The following is a 22,994-nucleotide window of genomic DNA, read 5'->3' on the forward strand; positions in this document are numbered from 1 at the left end:
AAATTATCTTTCAATAAGATTAAAAACAAGCAAGACGCAACCCTCCTCAACCCACTTTTGAGGAGGTGACAAGAATGATTGACATAAGAACATAAGAAATAGGAGCAGGAGTAGGCCATCCAGCCCTTCGAGCCTGCCCCGCCATTCAATAAGATCATGGCTGATCTGTCGCTGCTCAGTTCCACTTTCCCGCCCTCTCCCCATAACCCTTAATCCCCTCTCTTATCAAAAACCCATCAACCCGCGTCTTAAAAATATTTAGCGAGGCAGCCTCCACCACTTCAACGGGCAGAGAATTCCAGAGATTCACCACCCTTTGAGTGAAGAAGTTCCTCCTCAACTCCGTTCTAAACCGCCCCCCTTTTATCTTGAGGCTGTGCCCCCTAGTCCTACTGTCTTTTGAGCGGGAAGAGTCTCTCCACCTCTATCCTATCCATCCCATTCATCATCTTATACGTCTCAATGAGATCTCCCCTCATTGACGAGGGAAGGCTGTGAATGTTGTCTACATGGATTTTAGTAAAGCATTTGACAAGGTCCCCTTGGCAGGCTGATGCAAGATTAAATCTCATGGGATCAGGGGTGAACCAGCTAGATGGATTCAGAACTGGCTTGGCGATAGAAGACAGAGGGTAACGGTGGAAGGGTGTTTTTCTGAACGGAGGTGTGTAACTAGTGGTGTTCTGCAGGGATCAGTGCTGGGACCTCTGCTGTTTGTAATATATAAATGACTTGGAAGAAAACATAGCTGGTCTGATTAGCAAGTTTGCGGATGATACTAAGAATGGCGGAGTTGTGGATAGTGACGAAAATTGTCAGTGAATACAGCAGGATCTAGATAGGCAGGGAAATGGCAGATGGAATTTAATCCGGACAAATGTGAGGTGACGCATTTTGGTAGATCCAGTTCAGGTGGGAGTTATAAAATAAATGGTAGAACAATCAGGAGCACTGACAAACAGATCTGGGAGTACAGGTCCACAGATCCTTAAAAGTGTCAGCACAGGTGGGAGAGGTGTTGAAGAAAGCATACGGCATGTTTGTCTTGCCTTCATCGGATGAGGCGTTGAGAATAAAGTTATGTTACCGTTATATAAAACGGTGGTTAGGCCACATTTGGAATACTGTGTATGTAAAAGAAAAGAGCAAATTACTGCAGATGTTGGAATCTGAAACCAAAAGAGAAAACGCTGGAAAATCTTAGTTCTGGCAGCATCTGTAAGGAGAGAAAAAAGCTGATGTTTCGAGTCCAGATGACTTTGTCAAAGCTTTAACAAAGGGTCATCTGGACTTGAAACATCAGCTCTTTTCTTTCCTTACATTTGCTGCCAGACCTACTGAGATTTTCCACTGTTGGTTTGGAATACTGTGTCCAATTCGGTCGTTATACTACCAGACGGATGTGGAGACTTTGGAGAGCATGCACAAAAGGTTTACCAGAATGTTGCCTGATATGGAGGGTATTAGCTATGAGGAGCGATTGAATAAACTGGGATTGTTCTCCCCGGAAAGATGGAGGGACGACCATAGAACCATAGAAAATTTACAGCTCAGAAACAGGCCTTTTGGCCCTTCTTGTCTGTGCCGAACCATTTTTTGCATAGTCCCACTGACCTGCACCTGGACCATATCCCTCCACACCCCCCTCATCCATGAACCCGTCCAAGTTTTTCTTAAATGTTAAAAGTGACCCCGTATTTACCACTTTACCCGGCAGCTCATTCTACACTCCCACCGCTCTCTGCGTGAAGAAGCCCCCCCACCCCCCTGCCAATATTCCCTTTAAACTTTTCTCCTTTCACCCTTAACCCATACCCTCTGGGTTTTTTTCTCCTCTAGCCTCAGTGGAAAAAGCCTGCTTGCATTCACTTTATCTTTACCCATCAAAATCTTATACACCTCTATCAAATCTCCTCTCATTCTTCTACATTTCAGGGAATAAAGTCCTAACCTATTCAATCTCTCTCTGTCTGTAACTCAGCTTCTCAAGTCCCAGCAACATCCTTGTGAACCTTCTCTGCACTCTTTCAACCTTACAGACTACCCCGACATGATAGAAGTTTATAAAATGAGGTGTAGATAGGGTGAACAGTTGGAAGCTTTTTCCCAGGGTAGAAATGACAATTATGAGGGGGCGCAAGTTCAAGATAAGGGGGGAAAGGTTCAGTGGAGATGTGCGGGGGAAGGTTTTTACACAGAGGGTGGTGGGGCCTGAAATGCACTGCCAAGTGAGGTGGTTGAGGCAGACATGTTAGCCACATTTAAGACTTATCTTGATAGGCATATGAACCAATGGGGAATAGTGGGATATAAGTGGTCGGTTGGATAGGTAAACACAATTGGCGCAGGTTTGGTGGGTTGAAGAGCCTGTTCATGTGCTGTACTGTTCTTTGTTCACTTGCTCCATGAATGCTTTTTCTAGGTGAGCTATTTAAAGCTCGCTGTACAACTCTCTTAAAAATGCAGGGAGCTTTCTAGAATTGTGAGGATGCTGCATAGTCTGTTTCTTGGTGTGGTGCAGAATAAGCGAGAGTTATTGAACATTAACAGAACTGCCGTTTCCTTGTTATGCACGTCTTAGCTACTGGAAAGAGCATCAATTAAGTGATGCCAGAAACAGCACCTAGCAATTGTTAAAAATAATGATAAAAAGTACTAAAGAAGTGGTACACAGGTGTTGGAGGCGGGTGAGACTCACTGATTTAAGAGTGGGGAAGCAGACTCAGTAAGAGTTACAGAATCAATGGTTTAGATCAATTTTGAATGTACTTAAAGAAAACACAAATAAAACTTGTGTAGGTGGCTCAGATTCCGTAGTCTTGTATTCCATTCAGAGAGGAAGGAACCTTTGAGATTAATGTTTTCTAAATGGTCAAGCGCATGAGTCTGAAAAATAATTTGATGCTAACATCTGCCTCCAACATCTGTGTACCACTTCTTTAACACTTTTTATAATTATTTTTAACAATTGCTAGGTGCTGTTTCTGGCATCATAGAACACTACAGCACAAACAGGCCCTTCGGCCCACAAGTTGCACCGATCACATCAATACCTACAAATCCATAGACCTATCTATAACCCTCAATCCCATTAAATCCCATATACTCATCCAGAAGTCTTTTAAAAGACCCCAGCGAGTTCGCCTCCACCACCACTGACGGCAGCCGATTCCATTCACTCACCACCCTCTGAGTGAAAAACTTACCCCTAACATCACCTCTGTACTTGCTTCCCTGCACCTTAAATCTGTGTCCTCTCGTAGCGACCATTTCAACCCGGGGAAATAGCCTCTGAGAATCCATCCTATCTATTCCTCTCAACATTTTATAAACCTCTATCAGGTTGCCTCTCAACCTACGCCTCTCCAGGGAGAAGAGTCCCAGCTCCCTCAACCTATCTTCATAAGGCATGCCTCCCAATCCAGGCAACATCCTTGTAAATCTCCTCTGCACCCTTTCAATAGCTTCTACGTCCTTCCTATAGTGAGGCGACCAGAACTGCGCACAGTACTCCAAGTGGGGTCTGACAAGGGCCTTATAAAGTTGCAGCATTACCTCCCGACTCCTAAACTCAATCCCTCGATTAATGAAGGCCAGTACACCATACGCCTTCTTGACCACATCCTCCACCTGCGAGGCCAATTTAAGAGTCCTATGGACCCGGACCCCAAGATCCTTCTGCTCTTCAACACTACTAAGACTCCTGCCCTTGATAGTGTACTCATTCATCCCATTGGTCCTGCCAAAATGGACCACTACACATTTATCCGCATTGAAGTCCATCTGCCACTTCTCCACCCAGTCTTGCATCCTATTTATGTCCTGCTGCAACTTCTGACATCCTTCCAGACCATCCACAACACCACTGACCTTCGTGTCATCGGCGAACTTACTAACCCATCCCTCCACTTCCTCATCTAAGTCATTTATGAAAATGACAAACAGCAAGGGTCCTAGAACAGATCCCTGGGGCACTCCACTGGTGACTGACCTCCATGCAGAAAAAGACCCATCCACAACCACTCTCTGCCTTTTGCAGGCAAGATGTGGGTATGCCGGCGTTGGACTGGCGTAAACACAGTAAAAAGTCTGACAACACCAGGTTTTAGTCCAACCTATTTATTTGATAATATTCTCACAAGCTTTCGAGGGGACAGCCTCTTCGTCAGGTGACCTGACGAAGAGGCTGTCCCCTCGAAAGCTTGTGAGAATATTATCAAATAAATGGGTTGGACTAAAACCTGGTGTTGTCAGACTTTTTACTGTGTTCTGCAGGCAAGCCAGTTCTGGATCCACAAGGCCAAAGCCCCCTGGATCCCATGCCCTCTCACCTTCTCAAGAAGTCTTGCATGGGGGACCTTATCAAACGCCTTGCTGAAGTCCATGTACACCACATCCACTGCACTTCCTTTGTCAATGTGTTCAGTCACGTTTTCGAAGAACTCAACTAGGCTCGTAAGGCACGACCTGCCCTTGACAGAACCATGCTGACTATTTCTGATCATGCTAAACCTCTCCAAATGCTCATAAATCTTGTCCCTCAGAAGCCTCTCCATCAGCTTACCAACCACTGAGGTCAGACTCACCGGTCGGTAATTTCCCGGGCTATCCCTGTTCCCTTTCTTGAAAATAGAAACCACATCCGCAATCCTCCGGAACCTCTCCCGTCTCCATTGACGACGCAAAGATCATCGCCAGGGGCTCTGCAATCGCCTCCCTCGCCTCCCTCGCCTCCCTCGCCTCCCTCGCCTCCCTCGCCTCCCTCGCCTCCCTCGCCTCCCTCGCCTCCCTCGCCTCCCTCGCCTCCCTCGCCTCCCTCGCCTCCCTCGCCTCCCTCGCCTCCCTCGCCTCCATCCCATCTGGTCCCGGTCTCTTGTCTATCTTGATAGAATTCAAAGCTTCTAACACATCCTCTTCCTTAATATCCACATACTCAATCTTTTCCATCTGCTGCAAACCTGTAGCAAAATCTCCCAGATCAGTTTCCACCGTGAATACTGAGGCAAAGTACTCATTAAGCACCTCTGCCATTTCCTCTGGTTCCACACAGACCTTTCCCCTTTCACCTTTTATAGGTCCTATCCCTTCTCTTCTCATCCTTTTACTTTTCACATATTTGTAGAAGGCCTTGGGATTCTCCTTAATCTTACCCGCCAAGGCCTTCTCGTGACCCCTTCTGGCTCTCCTAATTTCCCTTTTAAGCTCCTTTCTACAATCCTTATACTCCTCTAGACCCTTAACATCTCCTAGCTCCCTGAACCTTTTGTATACCTTCCTTTTCTTCCTGAAAACCAACCATGATGCCCTACTTAACTAAAATGCCCTACCATCACTTAATTGACTTTTTTTTCAGTAGCTACGAGGTGCATAACAAGGCAATGGCAGTTCTGTTAATGTTCAATAACTCTCGCTTATTCTGCACCACACCAAGAAACAGACTATGCAGCACCCTGACAATACAGGAGAGCCCCTGCATTTTTAAGAGGGTTGTATAGTGAGCTCCTGGAATGTGGAATACAAAGTGTGGAAGTTATTGTTCGATTTCCTGATCCTCTGATTAGAATCCATTTGGAGTCACTACATTCAGTTCTGGGCATTGCACCTCCAGCAGGCTCTGGTGACTGGAGTGGGGCAATATAGATTCACTGGGGTAACACTGGGCCTAAAAGAGTTACAGTAGGGATCCAGGTGCATACAGCAGGCTTGTATTTCTTTGCATATCAAAGATTTAGGGGGAGTTTAAGGAATGATTTAATTGAGGTGCTCTGAGAGAGAAACTGTTTTCACTGGTGAGGGAGCTCAGAACAATCTTTAAATGAGAGGCGGCCATTCAGGGGCGAAGGTTGAAAACCTTTTTCATAAAAGTGGCGGTGGGAATCTGAAACACTTTCCTCCAGAACACTGCTGAGGTTAAGCCTATTGAACATTTTAAAATGCAGATTTGGATTTTTAAGGGTGAGTATGTAAGTTATGAATCCAAGGTGGGTAGATTAAGTTAAGGTACAGGTAACCCCTTATCTAATTGAAAAGTGGAATTGGATAGTCTACTCCTGAACTGCACAAATGCATTCAAAATGAAGGAAAAGGAAACAGCGGGATCCAGAATGAAAAATGACAGAGTATGAGTTTCGAATCTGAACAAAAAACAAGAAAATTACAGCAGAGGAACAGGCCCTTCGGCCCTCCAAGTCTGCACCGACCATGATGCCCTACTTAACTAAAATGCCCTACCATATCCGTCTCTTCCCATCCTATTCATGTACTTGTCAAGACACCCCTTAAAAGTCACTACCGTATCAGCTTCCACTACCACCTCCAGCAATGAGTTCCAGGCACCGATTCCTCTCTGTGCGAAAAATCTGCCTCGTACATCTCCTTTAAACCTTCAACATCGCACCTTAAACCTATGCCCCCTAGTAATTGACTCTTCCACCCTGGGAAAAAGCTTCTGACTATCCACTCTGTCCATGCCCCTAATAATCTTGTAGACTTCTTTCAGGTCTCCTCTCAACCTCCATCGTTCCAGTGAGAACAAACCAAGATTCTCCAAACTCTCCTCATAGCTAATGCCCTCCACACCAGGCAACATCCTAGTAAATTTTTTCTGTAGCCTCTCCAAAGCCTCCACTTCCTTCTGGTAGTGTGGCGACCCGAATTGAACATTGTATTCCAACTAAGGTTCTATAAAGCTGCTACATGACTTGCCAGTTTTTAAACTCAGTACCCCAGCTGATGAAGGTAAGCATGCCGTATGTCTTTTTGACTACCTTCTCCGCCTGCATGGCCACTTTCAGTCACCTGTGTACCTGTACACCCAGATCCCTTTGCCTATCAATACTCTTAAGGGTTCTGCCATTTACTGTATATTTCCTATCTGTATTAGACCTTCCAAAATTCATTACTTCACATTTGTCCGGATGAAACTCCATCTGCCATCTCTCCGCACAAATCTCCAACTGATCTATATCCTGCTGTATCCTGTGATGGTCCTCATCGCTATCTGCAAATCCACCAACCTTTGTGTTGTCCGCAAACTTACTAATCAGTCCAGTTACATTTTCCTCCAAATCATTTATATATATATATATTACAAACAGCAAAGGTCCCAGCACTGATCCCTGAGGAACACCACTTGTCACAGCCCTCCATTCAGAAATGCACCCTTCCACTGCTACCCTCTGTCTTCTGTGACCGAGCCAGTTTTGTATCCATCTTGCCAGCTCATCTCTGATCCCGTGCGACTTCACGTTCTGCACCAGTCTACCATGAGGGATCTTGTCAAAGACCTTACTGAAATCCATGTAGACAACATACACTGCCCTACCCTCATCAACCATCCTCGTAACTTCCTCAAAAAAACGCGATCAAGTTTGTAAGACACAAGTTCCTCTTCACAAAACCATGTTGCCTCTCAGTAACATGTCCACTTATTTCCAAGTGGGAATAAACCCTGCTTCCAAGAATCTTTTCCAATAATTTCCCGACCAGTGATGTAAGGCTCACTAGCCTGTAATTACCTGGATTACTTTTGCCACCTTTCTTTAACAAAGGAACAACATTGGCTGTTCTCCAATCTTCTGGGACCTCCTCTGTAGTCATGATGTAGAGTTGCCAGCGTCGCACTGGGGTAAACACAGTAAGAAGTCTCACAACACCAGGTTAGAATCCAACCAGTTTATTTGATAGTAATCTTACAAGCTTTCGGAAACGGTGTTCCTTCGTCAGGTGTGTGGAAGGTGGAACCTCCCTATACATATTTAAACAAGAAACAAGTTAACCAAATGGATGATGGTTCTGGGGAATGAGAATGGAAAACAAGGAGATGGCAGATAAATTGAATAGGTATCTTACATCAGCCTTCATTATAGAGGACACAAGTAACATTCCAGAAACAGCAGGAAATCAGGAAGTGAAAGGGTGGGAGGAACTCGGAAGAATTACAATCACCAGGAAAGTGGTACTGAACAAATTATAGGAGCTGCACACTGACAAATCCCCAGATCTTGGCCGATTCCATCTTAGGATCTGAAAAGAAGCGGCTAATGAGAGAGTTTTAATTTTCCAAACCCCCTAGATTGGGGGAAGGTTCCAATAGATTGGAAAATAACGAATGTAACTCCTTTATTGAAAAGGAGAGACAGAAAGTGAGGAAGTGTAGGACAGTCAGTTTGACATTTCTCAGAGGAAAAGAAGTTGAAACTGTTAAAAGTAGTTGTAGCAGGGCACTTGAAAAAACTCAAGGTAATCAGGTAAAATCAGCATGGTTTTGTGACAGGGAAATCATGTTTACCATATTTATTGGAGTTCTTTAAAGGGGTCATATGGACTGTGGATAAAGGGGAACTGGTGGATGTACCGTACTTAGATTTCCATTAAGCATTTGACAACGTGCCACATCAAAGATTACGGAAAATAAACCTCATGCTGTTGTGAGTATCATATTGATATGGATGGAAGATTGGTTAGCTAATAGGAAACAGAAGGCATAAATGGGTCCATTTTAGATTGGCAAGATGTAATGAGTGGTGTGTCACGGTTCAGTACTGGGACCTCAACTGTTTACAGTTTATATAAACAACTTGGATGAAGTGATCAAAGATATGGTTGCAAAATTTGCTTATGTCACAAGGATAGTTGGGAAAGCAAGTTGTGAAGAGGACATAAGAAAGTGACAAAGGGACACAGGTTAAACGAGCGGGCAATGATTTGGCAAATAGATATAAAGTGGGAAGATGTGAAATTGTCCTTTCTTCCATTAAAAATTAAGCATATTATCTAAATGGTGGGAATGCAAAGCTCTGAGATTTTGAGGAGCCACGGTGGCTAGTGTGCAGGTACAGCAAGCTGATAGGTTAGTGTTTATTGCAAGGAGAGTTGATTACGGAAGTAGAGAGGTTATGCTTCAGTTATACAGGGCACTGGTGAGACCATGTTTGGAGTAATGTGCACAGTATTGGTCTCCTTATTTAAGGGAGGAAATTGTTGGCAGCAGTTCAGAGCAGGTTTATTAGAGTAAAAGTCGGGAGGGGTGTGTTGTCTTAGGAAAGGTTGGGTTGTTTACATTTGTACTCGAGTTTAGAAAATTAAGATATGAGTTGATTGAAACCTTTAAGATCATGAGAGGATATTGACAGGCTAGACATGAAGAGTATGTTTCCTCTTGTGGGAGAATTATGAACTAGGAGTCGCTGTTTAAATACAAGGGTTACCCATTTAAGATGAGATGAGAATTTTTTTTTCGTTCAGAAGGTTGAGTGTCTCTGGAATTCTCTCCCAGACAAATGTGAGGTAATGCATTTTGGAAGGTCTAATACAGATAGGAAATATACAGTAAATGGCAGAACCCTTAAGAGTATTGATAGGCAAAGGGATCTGAGTGTACAGGTACACAGGTCACACAGTGGCAATGCAGGTGGAGAAGGTAGTCAGGCATACGGCATGCTTGCCTTCATTGACCAGGGCATTGAATTTAAAAATTGGCAAGTCATGTTACAGCTTCATAGAACCTTAGTTAGGCTGCACTTAGAATATAGTGTTCAATTCTGGTTGCCACACAACCAGAAGATATGGAGGCTTTGGAGAAGGTACAGAAAAGATTTACCAAGATGTTGCCTGGTATGGAGGGCAGTAGCTATGAGGAGAGGTTGGAGAAACTTGGTTTGTTCTCACTGGAACGACAGATTGAGGGGAGATCTGATAGAAGGCTACAGGATTGAGGCATGGACAGAGTGGATAGTCGAAGCTTTTTCCCAGAATGGAAGAGTCAATTACTAGGGGTCTTAGGTTTAAGGTGTGCGGGGCAAGGTTTAAAGGAGACATATGAGGCAGATTTTTTTAGAGTAATGGGTGCCTGAAACTCGTTGCCGGGGGGAGGTAGTGGAAGCAGATACAGTGGTGACTTTTAAGGGACATCTTGACAAATACATGAATAGGATGGGAATAGAGGAATATGGTCCCGGAAGGGGAGGGGGTTTCAGTTACGTCGGGCAGTGTGGTTGATGCAAGCTTGGAGGGTCGAAGAGCCTGTTCCTGTGCTGTAAGTTTCTTTGTTTATTCTTTGAAATTACCATAAAACTGGAGTCAGTGGGAATTGGGGAGAAAACTTTGTGTTGCTTGGAGTTATACCTGGCACAAAGGAAGATGGTTGTGGTTGTTGGAGGTCCAGAAATCTCAGCTGCGTGACATCACTGCAGGGCTTCCTCAGGGTTAGTGTCCGAGGCCCAACCATCTTCAGCTGCTTCATCAATCACCTTCCCTCTGTCATAAAATCAGAGTGGGGATGTTCTTCCTCTCCATCCATTTTGTAGAAATGACATTTGTTTTATTTTCTTTTCCTGGATAATTATAAATGTCTTTATAGGAAGAAATAGTCAGTTATACTGTGAGATACTTTATTGTCCCTTTTCTTTATCATCCTGCTCTTATTTGGATCGTGACAAACAGAATTTTCTAGTAGTTAGGTCCTGAGCAATTTGAAAACTTTGAGGAGACAAATCTACATAGTATGGATTAACTCTCCCTCGGATAGGTGACTCGAGAACTAGGGGTCACTTTAAAAATAAGACAACGGGGATCGTTTTCTTTCTGAGAATCATGAGTTTTTGGAACTCTTCCTCAAAAGACATTGAAAACAGAGTCTTTGAATATTTTTAAGGCTGAGCGAGATAGACTCTTCATTACCAAGGGGCTGAAAGATTATCGGGATTACGCAGAAATGTGGGGTTGAAGTTGCAATTGGATCAGCCATGATCTTGTTGAATGGTAGAGCAGGCTCGAGGGGCTGAATGGCCTTCTGCTCCTAATTCATATGTTCGTATTGTTGTGAAGTGTGACTGAAAGAGGTATGTGTGCTCACCAATCATTTACTGAAGGCCATAACTCTGTATTTTTGTTTAATTTGAAGGTATTCCAGAAACAGGAATTACAAAGCTGAATTGGAAGCATGCTGCCTTGAGGCTGTACCTGTGGAATTTGGTGACTTTCACCCTCTGAAGCTTATCACTGTATGTGCCTCACCATTCCACCGTCCGCATGATTCTCTTAATCATCATAAATATTGAAGTGAATTTGTTCATGGATAAACTTTTCAACACTTTATTAAATTAAACCTGTGTGTCAACGTTAAACTGGTTTTATGTTGTGTTTGTGATGCATTTCCCCAAAGTGGATGGCGAGGAGAGGAGGGCAGCTGATGCTGGAGTACGCTCTGATAAAAGAGTTAGGAAAAAAAGGGAGAATGTGTGACAGATATGAGCTTAATAAGATACAAGGAAGCATCAGGCTGAAAGGAAAGCAATAACTGTGAAAAGCAAACTGATAGACTTGAAGGGGCAGCCACCAATCTATTCTACTCGCACCATGGGGAACCCAAAGGTTTTTCGATATGTGCATCACCAGGCGAAGGTTTGTCAGAGGAGCAGTGGGTCTGATTAGGGACCAAAATGAAGGTCTATAGGTAGAGACAGAAAGTGTCACTCAAAATGTTAAATGAATATTTTGCATCAGCGTTTACCAAGGTAGGGAACTTGGCCGAAGCCAAATGAACAGGTGGTCCGGGTACTGAATGAGATGGAGGAGGTGTATTGGAAAGGCTGATAGCGTCTAGAGGATTGGTTGTCTGGTCTGGAAGGAATGCATCCCAAGTTGCTGAAGGAAATAGGAGAATAAATTGTGGCTGTGCTGGCTGCAATCATCAATCTTTCTTTGATTTGCTGGTGGTGTCAGAGGACTGAGAGATTGAAAATGTTACACTTAAAAGGAGTGAAGGAGCAGCTTCGGCAATGACAGGTCAGTCAGTTTCACGCTGTTAGTCTGGAGCTTTTAGAAACAGTTATATGACAGGCCTGGGTTTGTTAAGTGCCAATTGTGAGTTGAGTTTTTTGATGTAACAGAGAGGACAGATGGGAGCAGTGCAGGTGGTGCCCGTATAGACTTTCAAAAGAAAGCACTACATAAAAAAAACACCCATGGAATAAAAGGGCCAAGCAGCGGCAACTAAGAAATCAAAAGCAGAGAGTTGTGTTGAATTACATTTTTCTGGTCGTGTTCCCTGGGTTCAATACTTGAAGCTCAACTGTTTTCGGTATACATTAATGACCTGGACTTGTGAATACAGGAGCCAGTTTCAATATTTGCAGATGGCAGGTAATTTGGAAGCATAGTAAATATATTTCTACAGGACAGGCTGGTGGGATGCCAGACACATGACAGATAAAATTCAACATAGAAAAGTGAGGTGATACATATTGGTAAGAATAATGAGGAGAGACAATATGTTCTCAATAGAACTGGTTATAGAGCCAGAGGAGATGAGAAGAAAAACATTTTGGTTAGGATTTGTGATGCAGAATCTGAGAGGGTGGCAGATACAGATTCCGTTACAGCTTTTAATCAGGAATTTGATGTCCACTTGCCTGTCCCTAATTGCCCTTGTGGCTTGCTGACCATTCGAGATCAACCACGTTGCTGTGGTTCTGGAGTCACACGTGGGCCAGACCAAGTAAGGACGGCAGATTTCCTTCCTTCTAGGGCATTAATAACCAGGTAAGTACTTGCACCAATCAACGATAGTTTCATGGTCACTGCTGAGATCAGCTTTCAATTGCAGATTTTTTATTAATCGAATTTCAATTCCTGATTGTTGAATTACTCATGCAGTCACGTTACCACCGTGCCGCTGCCTCCCTTATTATGTATGAAACATTTCACAATTTGTAAACCTAATTTTTATCATGTTCATACTATCTTGATATAAAATGTTGTATTTCATGAACATGCAAAACAAACTCATGCATACTAGCATAGGAGCTTGCAAAGATCTCTGAAGGAAAGTTAATTTAGAAAAGTAATATGTTTGTTTGGTAATCCCTTGTAGGTCACTGAGTCAAAGACTAAGAAAGTGGCTCGTAAAGGAAGTACCTCGTCTACCTCTTCATTGTCCTCTAATTCAGTGGTGGATCCATTAAGCAGCATGCTGGATGGCAGTGATCCTCTGTCGCAGTTTGCTGCATTCTCAGATCCTCTGACACCTACAGTCATGACAGCAGGAAAAAGCAACGCCAATATGGTATTTTGAAAAATTATGGTTGTGCTGTTATAGTCTTTGGTTTTGGATAAACTAAGTAAAATGATCACCCAAATTACAGATGTATAGATGTTCTTACTCAGTAGTTTTAAATTTTACTGCTTACTCTTGCGACCAGATTTTAAAATAAGCTTAGAATATTTTTTTTCTTTGTAACCTCCCCTTTGGAGTTTTGGGCTAGGGCTACAGTTGAGTAATGGATTTGGTGACCTACTCGAGTTAACTAACAATGCTGGAATATTGAAGTGTTGTGTTGGATGGAATTGCTGCGGCTCTTTTCTCCCTTGTTGATTGGCTGTTCAGTTTTGGCTCTATAGTCAGCAGTGTTATTGGCCAGGCAGCCAAGGGTATATGCTGGGGGCAAGGAACTTACAGAATTTTCACTCTTCACTCAATTCCCCAATTTGCTATAATTGGTATCTCTCTGAGCTAAGCTTCTGAAACTCAAACTGAAGATGGATTTCTGAATGAAGTGGAGTTTGTCCATGGAATTGGCAACAAATCCCGATGCACATCTCCTACCCGATGTTGTTGGCTGGAAGGATGATAAAGCAAAAATTTCAATTTTTAAGAATTTTGTTATAACATTCAGACTAAAAGCACTGTTGACAAAACACTTGTTGTAGGCCACATCTGTATTAAACTACAGAACAGAGCTTTCCCCTTCTACTTTTAACATGACTGGGGAAAAAAAAACTTCACAGGTGTACTTTGTCCTATTGTCTTTCATGGTGATGTCTTTCTTGGAGATTCTCCCTCTAGCACAAGCTGGGTAAATCTTCCAACCTCACTTCAAATATTCAGGACTTGGGTCTTTTCAGTCTGAGCACAAGCTAGTGCCACATTCTGGCATGTTGAACCATGGAGACTTTCTCTGCTGGGTTCTGGCAGGCTGCCAGTGTCAGTGAGTTTTCAGGGATATCCTAGAAACCCACCCTCTTGCAAAAATGACATCATGAATCACTCGCTGATTGAGGTCCCAATTCTCTTCTATCTTGGCAATACAGGGGCAGTTTAAAGCCTAGCTGTTTACAATCTGACGTTCTCAGTTCCCTGGGAATTTAGAGACTGGCAGTTTAATCACGAAGTGCAAATACCGCTCCCATTGACCCCAAGTGTGAGCACCTCGCATCTTATGTTTAGTAAAAAACACCTCAGAGCTATCTTTAATAGCCACGTCACCTGGGCCTGTTGTTCGGCAGATGTAAGAATAGGTCACATGATTCTGTTAATTTTATTCTAAATTAAAGACAGTCCAAAAACACAACAATTTTGTAAAATCTAGGGATACATTTTCAGTGTTATCTATCAAGCAAACTCAAGGGCTGGAATTTTATTCCTGGGCAGGTGAGGCTTGCAGAACAGAATTTTCCATTGGCCTCAGGCAGGATTTTGAGTCTTGCCCAAGCAACGTCGTAAAATCCCAATCGAGAAGCCCTTTTACTACATTCCAGTAGCCACTAGGGCTGAATAATAAATATACTTTTCCCACTGACATTTGGATAATGGCTTCAGCAGAGTGAAACATCTCTGGGCTCAGCAAATTCAAGAGAAAGTTGGAAATATAATGTTGCATTGTGGGATTTTTAAGCATTTTGTTGTGGAAAAGTTCTAGGTTATATATAAAACATGACGATGGTAAACATTTGGAATGATTTCCAACTAATCTGCTTTCTTTTAGTATGACTTAGAGCACCTTCGTCTAATATTAGGCTACATGTGGACTGGGTAATTGTGGAGGTTTGCAACTATCCTTCCTTCAACTCTAGCAGGCCTGCAAGTGCAGAGGGACCTGGGTGTATATACTAAAGATAGCTGGACAGGTTGGTGTAGCTGGGTGTATGTACTAAAGATAGCTGGACAGGTTGCAAGCACGGTTAGTAAAGCAAACCGATTTTTATAAGGGAACAGAATACAAGAGCAAGGAAAGTATAGTAAATTTGTATAAAACACTGATTCAACCGCAACTGGAATATTAGGTGCAATTCTGGGTGCCACACTTTTTCAGAAAAATGTGAAGGAATTACAGAGATTACAGAAAAGGTTAATAAGGATGCTTCCAGAATGTGGAGCTTCAGCTAGGAAGGTAGATTGGAGAAGTTGGGATCCTTTTCCTTCAAGGAAAAGAGGCTGAAAGGAGATGTGAACAACAAAATCCTGAGTGATCTGATCAGAGTGGATAGGGAAAAACTGTTCCCACTTATGAAATGATCAATATCGAGAGGACACCGACTTAAAATAACTAACAGGAGGAGTAACAGTGACGTAAGGGAAACAAATTCCCACAGCAGGTAGGTTGGTTTTGGAACGCTCTGCCTGAGGTTGTAGTGGAGGCTGATTCAAGTGAGACATGCCATTTTTCATACTCTTCCATAGCGTGTGACTGTATTTAACTGTGATTGGAAAAGGAAGAATGTGCAGGGTTATGGTGGGAGAGTGACACTGGGGGGATTACTCTTTTGGGGAGCAGGTGCAGGCGTGATGGACTGAATGGCCACCTTCGGTGTTGTAACAATTTGTGATTCTGTGATGTGCAGGTCTTGTCTGATGCTTCATGCTGAGCAGTTTGTCAGTGCCTTTGACTCTTGGGCAGAGTGAGAAGTCATGTCCCAGATCAGCCAGAAGGGGAAACAGACACATGCTGTGGCACCAATCTGCACCACATGCTGGCTGTTACCCACTGAGCTAACCGGCCCCTTTTACAATGATAGTATTTCAATGAAGACTTGCTTTCATCATAGCTCAACCTTATTCAGGATGAGATTATGCTTAGCAAACATTTTAAATAACACAGTTCATTATTAACCTTGCTTTGATGCTCATCATTTATATTATAATTCACAGGATCTCAGTAAAAAGCAGCGAGACAAAGATGAGGATGCAACAGTGGGGAATGACTTTGAACCATGGGCTGGAAAACGCAGCTATATACTTGCGCGTTACACCACCACAGAGAAGCTTTCCATTGTAAGAAATTTTTAGACAATCTTTTATAACAGCATTAAAACATTTGGCCATGTTCTCTTATCCTGCCTCAAAGGAGGCAATCGAGATAAGGTGACTGGTAGCGAGGAGGTTAGCTCGCAAATAGAGAACAATTGTAGATGGTGTAAGAGGGAGGATAGACGGAGAAGGGGAGCGCTCAGACCGAAGGTTTGAGATGTGTCTATTTTAACGCCAGGAGTGTAGTGAATAAAGTGGGTGAGCTTAGAGCGTGGATCGCTGCTTGGAAGTGTGGTGTGGTGGCCATTACAGAGACTTGGATGTCTTAGGAACAGGACTGGATATTCAGGTGCCGGGTTTCAGATGTTTCAGAAAGGACAGGGAGGGAGACAGAAGAGCTGGGGGAGTGGCACTGTTGATCAGGGATAGTGTCACGGCTGTAGAGAAGGTGGACGCTGTGGAGGGATTGTCTACAGAGTCTCTGTGGGTGTAAGTTTGGAACAGGAAGGGGTCGATAACTTTGGGTGTTTTCTATAGGCTGCCCAATAGTAACAGGGATGTTGAGGAGCAGATAGGGAAACAGATCCTGGAGAGATGTCGTAATAACAGAGTTGTCGTGATGGGAGACTTTAATTTCCCAAACATCAGTTGGAATCTCCCAAGGGTAAGGGGTTTGGATGGTGTTAGGAAGAGTTTGTTAGGTGTGTGCAGGAGAGTTTCCTGACACAGTATGTGGATAAGCCTACAAGAGGAGAGGCTGTACTCGATCTGGTGTCAGATCTCTCACTGGGAGAGCATCTTGGGGATGGTGATCATAACTCTATCTCCTTTACACTAGTGATGGAAAGAGATAGGATCAGGCAAGCTAGGAAAGTGTTTATCTGGAGGAAGGGGAAGTATGAAGCCATCAGGCAGGAAATTAGACGAGTAAATTGGAAGGAGGTATTCTCGGGGAAAAATACCGAAGTAAGGTGGCAGATTTGAAGACTGTTTGTCTGGAGTTCTGCACGACAACGTTCCGATGAGACAGGGAGGTTTTGGTAGGTTACGGGAACCATGGTGCACGAAAGTTATAATGAATCTAGTGAAAAAGAAAAGGAAAGTGTGCAAAAGGTTCAGAGAGCTAGGTGATGTTAGGTATCTAGAAGAGAATGCAGCTTTTAGGAAGGAACTTAGGAGAGCCAGAAGGGGTCATGAGAAGGCCTTGGCGGGTAAGATTAAGGAGAATCCTATGGGCGTTCTACAAATATGTGAAGAGTAAAAGGATGAGATGTGAAGGAATAGGATCTATAAAATGTGACGGTGGGAAAGTTTGTACAGAACCAGTAGAAATAGCAGAGGTGCTTAATGAATACTTTACCTCGATATTCACGATGGAAAAAGATCTGGATAGTTGTAGTGCAGGCTTGCAGCGGACCGAAAAGATTGAGTATGTGGACATTAAGAAGGAGCATGTGTTGGAACTTTTGAATAGCATCAAGATAGATAAGTCTCTGGGACCGGATGGGATGTACCCCAGGTTACTGTGGGAGACAAGGGAAGAGATTGCAGAGTCTCTGGTGATGATCTTTGTCGATGGAGATGGGAGAGGTTTTGGAGGATTGTGGATGCGGTTCCTATTTTCAAGAAAGGGAACAGGGATAGCCCAGGAAATTACTGACCAGTGAGTCTAACCTCAGTGGTTGGTAAGTTGATGGAGAGAATCCTGAGGGACAGGATTTATGAACATTTAGAGAAGTTTAGTATGCTCAAAAGTAGTCAGCACGGCTTTGTCAAAGGCAGATCGTGCCTTAGGAGCCAGGTTGAGTTCTTTAAAAATGTGACTAAACACATTGACGAAGGAAGACTGGTGGATGTAGTTTATATGGACTTCAGCAAGGCGTTCGATAAGGTCCCCCATGCAAGACTTCTGGAGAAAGTGAGAGGGCATGGGATCCAAGGGGCTGTTGCCTTGTGGATCCAGAACTGGCTTGCCTGCAGAAGGCAGAGTGTGGTTGTGGATGGGTCTTTTTCTGCATGGAGGTTGGTCACCAGTGGAGTGCCCCAGGGATCTGTTCTAGGACCCTTGCTGTTTGTCATTTTCATAAATCACCTGGATGAGGAAGTGGAGAGAGGGCGGGAATGTGGAACTGAGCCACGACAGATCAGCCATGATCTTATTGAATGGCGGGGCAGGCTCGAAGGGCTAGATGGCCTTCTCCTGCTCCTATTTCTTATGCTCTTATGGAGGGATGGGTTGGTAAGTTTGCTGATGACACAAAGGTTGGTGGTGTTGTGGATAGTTTGGAGGGATGTCAGAAGTTGCAGCGTGACATATATGGGATTGAGGGTGATCTAGGAAATTGGATTAGGAATTGGCTGGCGGATAGGAGACAGAGGGTGGTGGTTGATGGTAAGTATTCGACATGGAGTTCAGTTACGAGTGGTGTGCCTCAGGGATCTGTTTTGGGGCCACTGCTGTTTGTAATTTTTATAAATGATCTGGATGAGGGTATAGTTGGGTGGATTAGTAAATTTGCTGATGACACCAAAGTTGGAGGTGTGGTAGATAGTGAGGAAGGGTGTCTTAGTCTACAGGGAGACTTGGATAAGTTGCAGAGCTGGGCCGAGAGGTGGAGGATGGAGTTTAATGCGGAAAAGTGAGGGGTAATTCACTTTGGTAGGAATAACAGATGTGTAGAGTATAGGGCTAACGGTAGGACTCTGAATAGTGTGGATGAACAGAGGGATCTAGGTGTATGTGTACATAGATCCCTGAAAGTTGGGAATCAAGTAGATAGGGTTGTTAGGAAGGCATACGGTGTCTTGGCGTTTATTGGCAGGGGGATTGAATTTAGGAGCCGCAGCGTCATGTTGCAACTGTACAAAACTCTGGTGCGGCCGCACTTGGAGTATTGTGTGCAGTTCTGGTCCCCACATTATAGGAAGGATGTGGAGGCTTTGGAGAGGGTGCAGAGGAGGTTTACCAGGATGTTGCCTGGTATGGAGGGGAGGTCCTATGAGGAGAGACTGAGGAATTTGAGGTTGTTTTCGTTAGAAAGAAGGTGGCTACGAGGGGACCTTATTGAAACATATAAGATGATTAGAGGTTTAGATAGGGTGGACAGTGATAGCCTTTTTCCTCGGATGGAGAAAGCTAGCACGAGGGGGCATAGCTTTAAATTAAGGGGTGGTAGTTATAGGACGGATGTCAGGGGTAGGTTCTTTACCCAGAGGGTGGTGAGGGATTGGAATGCCCTGCCTGCTGCAGTTGTAAATGCGCCTAGTTTGGGGGCGTTTAAGAGATCCGTGGATAGGTTTATGGATGGTAAGGGTTTGGTTTAGGTTAGAGGGTCATTGTTTTTTAACTGGTCGGTGCAACATCGTGGGCCGAAGGGCCTGTTCTGCGCTGTAATGTTCTATGTTCTATAGATAGGATGCATGACTGGGCAGAGAAGTGGCAGATGGACTTCAACCTAGATAAATATGTGGTGGTTCATTTTGGCAGGTCCAATGGGATGAAGGAGTATAATATCAAGGGTAAGACTCTTAGCAGTGTAGAGGATCAGAAGGACCTTGGGGTCTGGGTCTACAGGACTCTTAAATTGGCCTTGCAGGTGGAGGATGTGGTCAAGAAGGCGTATGGTGTACTGGTCTTCATTAATTGAGGGAATGAGTTTAGGAGTCAGGGGATAATGCTGCAGCTTTATAGGACCCTGGTCAGACCCCACTTGGAGTACTGTGCGCAGTTCTGGTCACCTCATTACAGGAGGGATGTGGAAGCTATTGAAAGGGTGCAGAGGAGATTTACAAGGATGTTGCCTGGATTGGGTGGCATGCCTTATGAAGATAGGTTGAGGGAGCTCGGTCTTTTCTCCTTGGAGAGACGAAGGATGAGAGGTAACCTGATAAAGGTTTATAAGATGCTGAGCGGTATTGATCAGGTGGATTCTCAGAGGCTATTTCCCAGGGCTGAAATGGTTGCTACGAGAGGACACAGGTTTAAGGTGATGGGGAGTAGGTACAGAGGAGATGTCAGGGGTAAGTTTTTGACTCAGAGGGTGGTGAGTGAGTGGAATCGGCTGCCATCGGTGGTGGTAGAGGTGAACTCGCTGGGTATTTTAAGAGACTTCTGGATGAGTACATGGGACTTAATAGGATTGTGGGTTATAGGTAAGTCTAATAGGTAGCGATGTGATTGGCGCAACTTGTGGGCCAAAGGGCCTGTTTGAGCTGTAGTTTTTCTATGTTCTGTGTCTCAGGGATTGCAGTTAAATAACAGTGAACCAATTCACACAGTCACCTTTTTAGTTTAGCTGTTTTTAAACAAACTTGATAATGATGGGTGGGATTTTCCTCTCAGTCCAGTCCATTGTATGTTTTGCAATGGTGGGGGTGGCCCTGCCACTAGCCAGTGGTGGGGTCTACTGGTTCTGCTATTGTCATTGGGGTTTCCCATTAAATGTACCCCTCACCGCTGGGAAATCTGACGGGTGCACTGAGGACGGGACCAGAGGATCCTACTGGAGGGAACAGCCGGAAAGATCCGGCCTTTAAATTTATTTGAATAAATTTCTTTTGGAGAGTTTGGGTCTGCTGTGCTGTAAAATGTGAATTTCAATGAAGTATCCCTAACTTTCAGACTTTATGATTCGGTAGTTAATTGTACGGTAATCCAAATGTACACGTACAACACTCGTGGGTTACAGAAGCAAACCAAATGACTTTGTGATGAATGAGCTATAGTTTAATGTAATTTTAGTACTGTTTATTTTCATGATACTTGGTCTTGCACATTTGTTGTGAATATGGTATTTAATTGTGATATTTTATTGAACCAATATGTGGTGTTCTCCCCATTGAGTCTCATCCTTTCTCTTATGGACTTGTACCATGCAGTAATCTGGTTTTGAGTTGTGTAATTTCTATGTACAGTAAATTGTTTTATTAAATTGTTTAAGACAAGTAACATTGGGAGATGATTGTAATCAATTGTACAATATTTATAGCTAGTTTCTGCAAAATGTTAACTTTATTATACTCCAATCGGAAAGTGAAAACACAGCAATATTTAAATATTGAATCAGTTTTGTTTATATCATAGAATAGTGCTCTGCTATATATTTTGTGACAAATTCTGATTTTTCTTTGACCTATTTTTGGTTTACAGAACTTGTTTATGGGATCTGAAAAAGGTAAGTGAAGGAATATATTTGCCTCTCTCTGTGTATAATGTTTGAACATTCAGACAAAAATGTCACAATTTGGCAGGTGTGGGAGAAGCATGAAATAATGCCAGAGTTAAATACCGAGGGGCATGGGATCCAGGGAAAGAGAGTGAGCAACAGAGTAAGAAAAGTATGGGTTTAACATAAGGAAAGTAGCATAGCCAATATTAGGGTCACTGTGACCAAAGAACAAAGAAAATTACAGCACAGGAACAGGTCCTTTGGCCCTCCAAGCCTGCACTGACCATGCTGCCCAACTTAACTGAAACCCCCTACCCTTCCAGGAACCACATCTCTCTCTTCCCATCTCGTTCATGTACTTGTCAAGATGCCCCTTAAAAGTCACTACCGTATCCGCTTCCACTACCTCCCCCGGCAACGAGTTCCAGGCACCCATCACTCTGTGTTTTAAAAAAAAATCTGCCTTGTACTTCTCTTAAAACTTGCCCCTCGCACCTTAACCCTGTGCCCCCTAGTAATTGACTCTTCCACCCCGGGAAAAAGCTTCTGATTATCCACTCTGTCCGTGCCTCTCATAATCTTGTAGACTTCTATCAGGTCTCCCCTCAACTTCCGTTGCTCCAATGAGATCAAACCAAGTTTCTCCAACCTCTCCTCATAGCAAATGCCCTCCATACCAGACAACATCCTGGTAAATCTTTTCTGTACCCTCTCCAAAGCCTCCACATCCTTCTGGTAATGTGGCGACCAGAATTGAACACTATATTCCAAGTGCAGCCTCACTAAGGTTCTATAAAGTGTCAACGTGACTTGCCAATTTTTAAACTCAATGTCCCGGCCGATGAAGGCAAGCATGCCGTATGCCTTCTTGACTACCTTCCCCACCTGCCTTGCCACTTTCAGTGACCTGTGTACCTGTACACCCAGATCCCTTTGTCTATCTTAAGGGTTCTGCCATTTACTATATATATTTCCTATCTGTATTAGACCTTCCAAAATGCATTACCTCACACTTGTCCGGATTAAACTCCATTGCCATGTCTCTGTCCAAGTCTCCACCTGATCTATATCCTGCTGTATCCTATGATGGTCCTCATCGCTATCCACAAATCCATCAATCTTTGTGTCGTCCGCAAACTTACTAATCAGACCAGTTACATTTTCCTTCAAATCATTTATATATTACAAACAGCAAAGGTCCCAGCACTGATTCTTGAGGAACACCTCTTGTCACAGCCCTCCATTCAGAAACACATTGCTACCCTCTGTCTTCTTTGACCGAGCCAGTTTTGTATCCACCTTACCAGCTCACTTCTGATCCCATGCGACTTCACTTTCTGCACCTTGTCAAAGGCCTTACTGAAGCCCAAGGTGTTCTTCTTCTCTATAGCTGTGACATAATCAGTAAAGCAGCACCCCACCTCTTTGGTCACCCTCTCTATCTCACCTGAAGCATCTAAATCCTGGAATGCTAAGCTACCAATCCTGCCCTCCTTTCATCCAAGTCTCCATATTTGTCACAACAACATAGTTCCATGTAGTAATCCGAGCTTCAAGTTTATCCACCTTGCCTGTCATACTCGCGTTAAAGCAAACACACCTCAGACCATCTGTCCTGTCATGTTTTGTACACTGTCCTGTGTTTTATTTCTCTGAGCCTTACTGGACCCATTCATTGAGTTCTCCACAGTCTCTGTACTGTGGCCCTTTTTAACTTTTGTTATTTGTTTCTCTGCCTTTCACGATTCACCTTTCTGCCTTTTAGTTCGGTCCCCACTTCCCTCTGACTTCCTGTATCA

At 43.7% G+C, this 22,994-nt stretch overlaps 1 protein-coding gene across 1 annotated transcript in view; it reads left to right on the forward strand.

Annotated features, from left to right (window-relative positions):
• Positions 1-22,994, forward strand: part of vps35l (VPS35 endosomal protein sorting factor like) — a 170,733-nt gene that overhangs the window by 2,014 nt on the left and 145,725 nt on the right. Inside the window, exons 2-5 of the mRNA XM_080207060.1 lie at positions 10,904-11,003; positions 12,875-13,066; positions 15,929-16,051; positions 21,177-21,201. Coding sequence (XP_080063186.1) covers positions 10,904-11,003; positions 12,875-13,066; positions 15,929-16,051; positions 21,177-21,201 — 440 coding nt within the window. The remainder of the gene's footprint in view (positions 1-10,903; positions 11,004-12,874; positions 13,067-15,928; positions 16,052-21,176; positions 21,202-22,994) is intronic.

This window comes from Carcharhinus amblyrhynchos, chromosome 18, assembly GCF_965287045.1.
Source record: "Carcharhinus amblyrhynchos chromosome 18, sCarAmb.v2.hapA, whole genome shotgun sequence".
Lineage (NCBI taxonomy): Eukaryota > Metazoa > Chordata > Chondrichthyes > Carcharhiniformes > Carcharhinidae > Carcharhinus > Carcharhinus amblyrhynchos.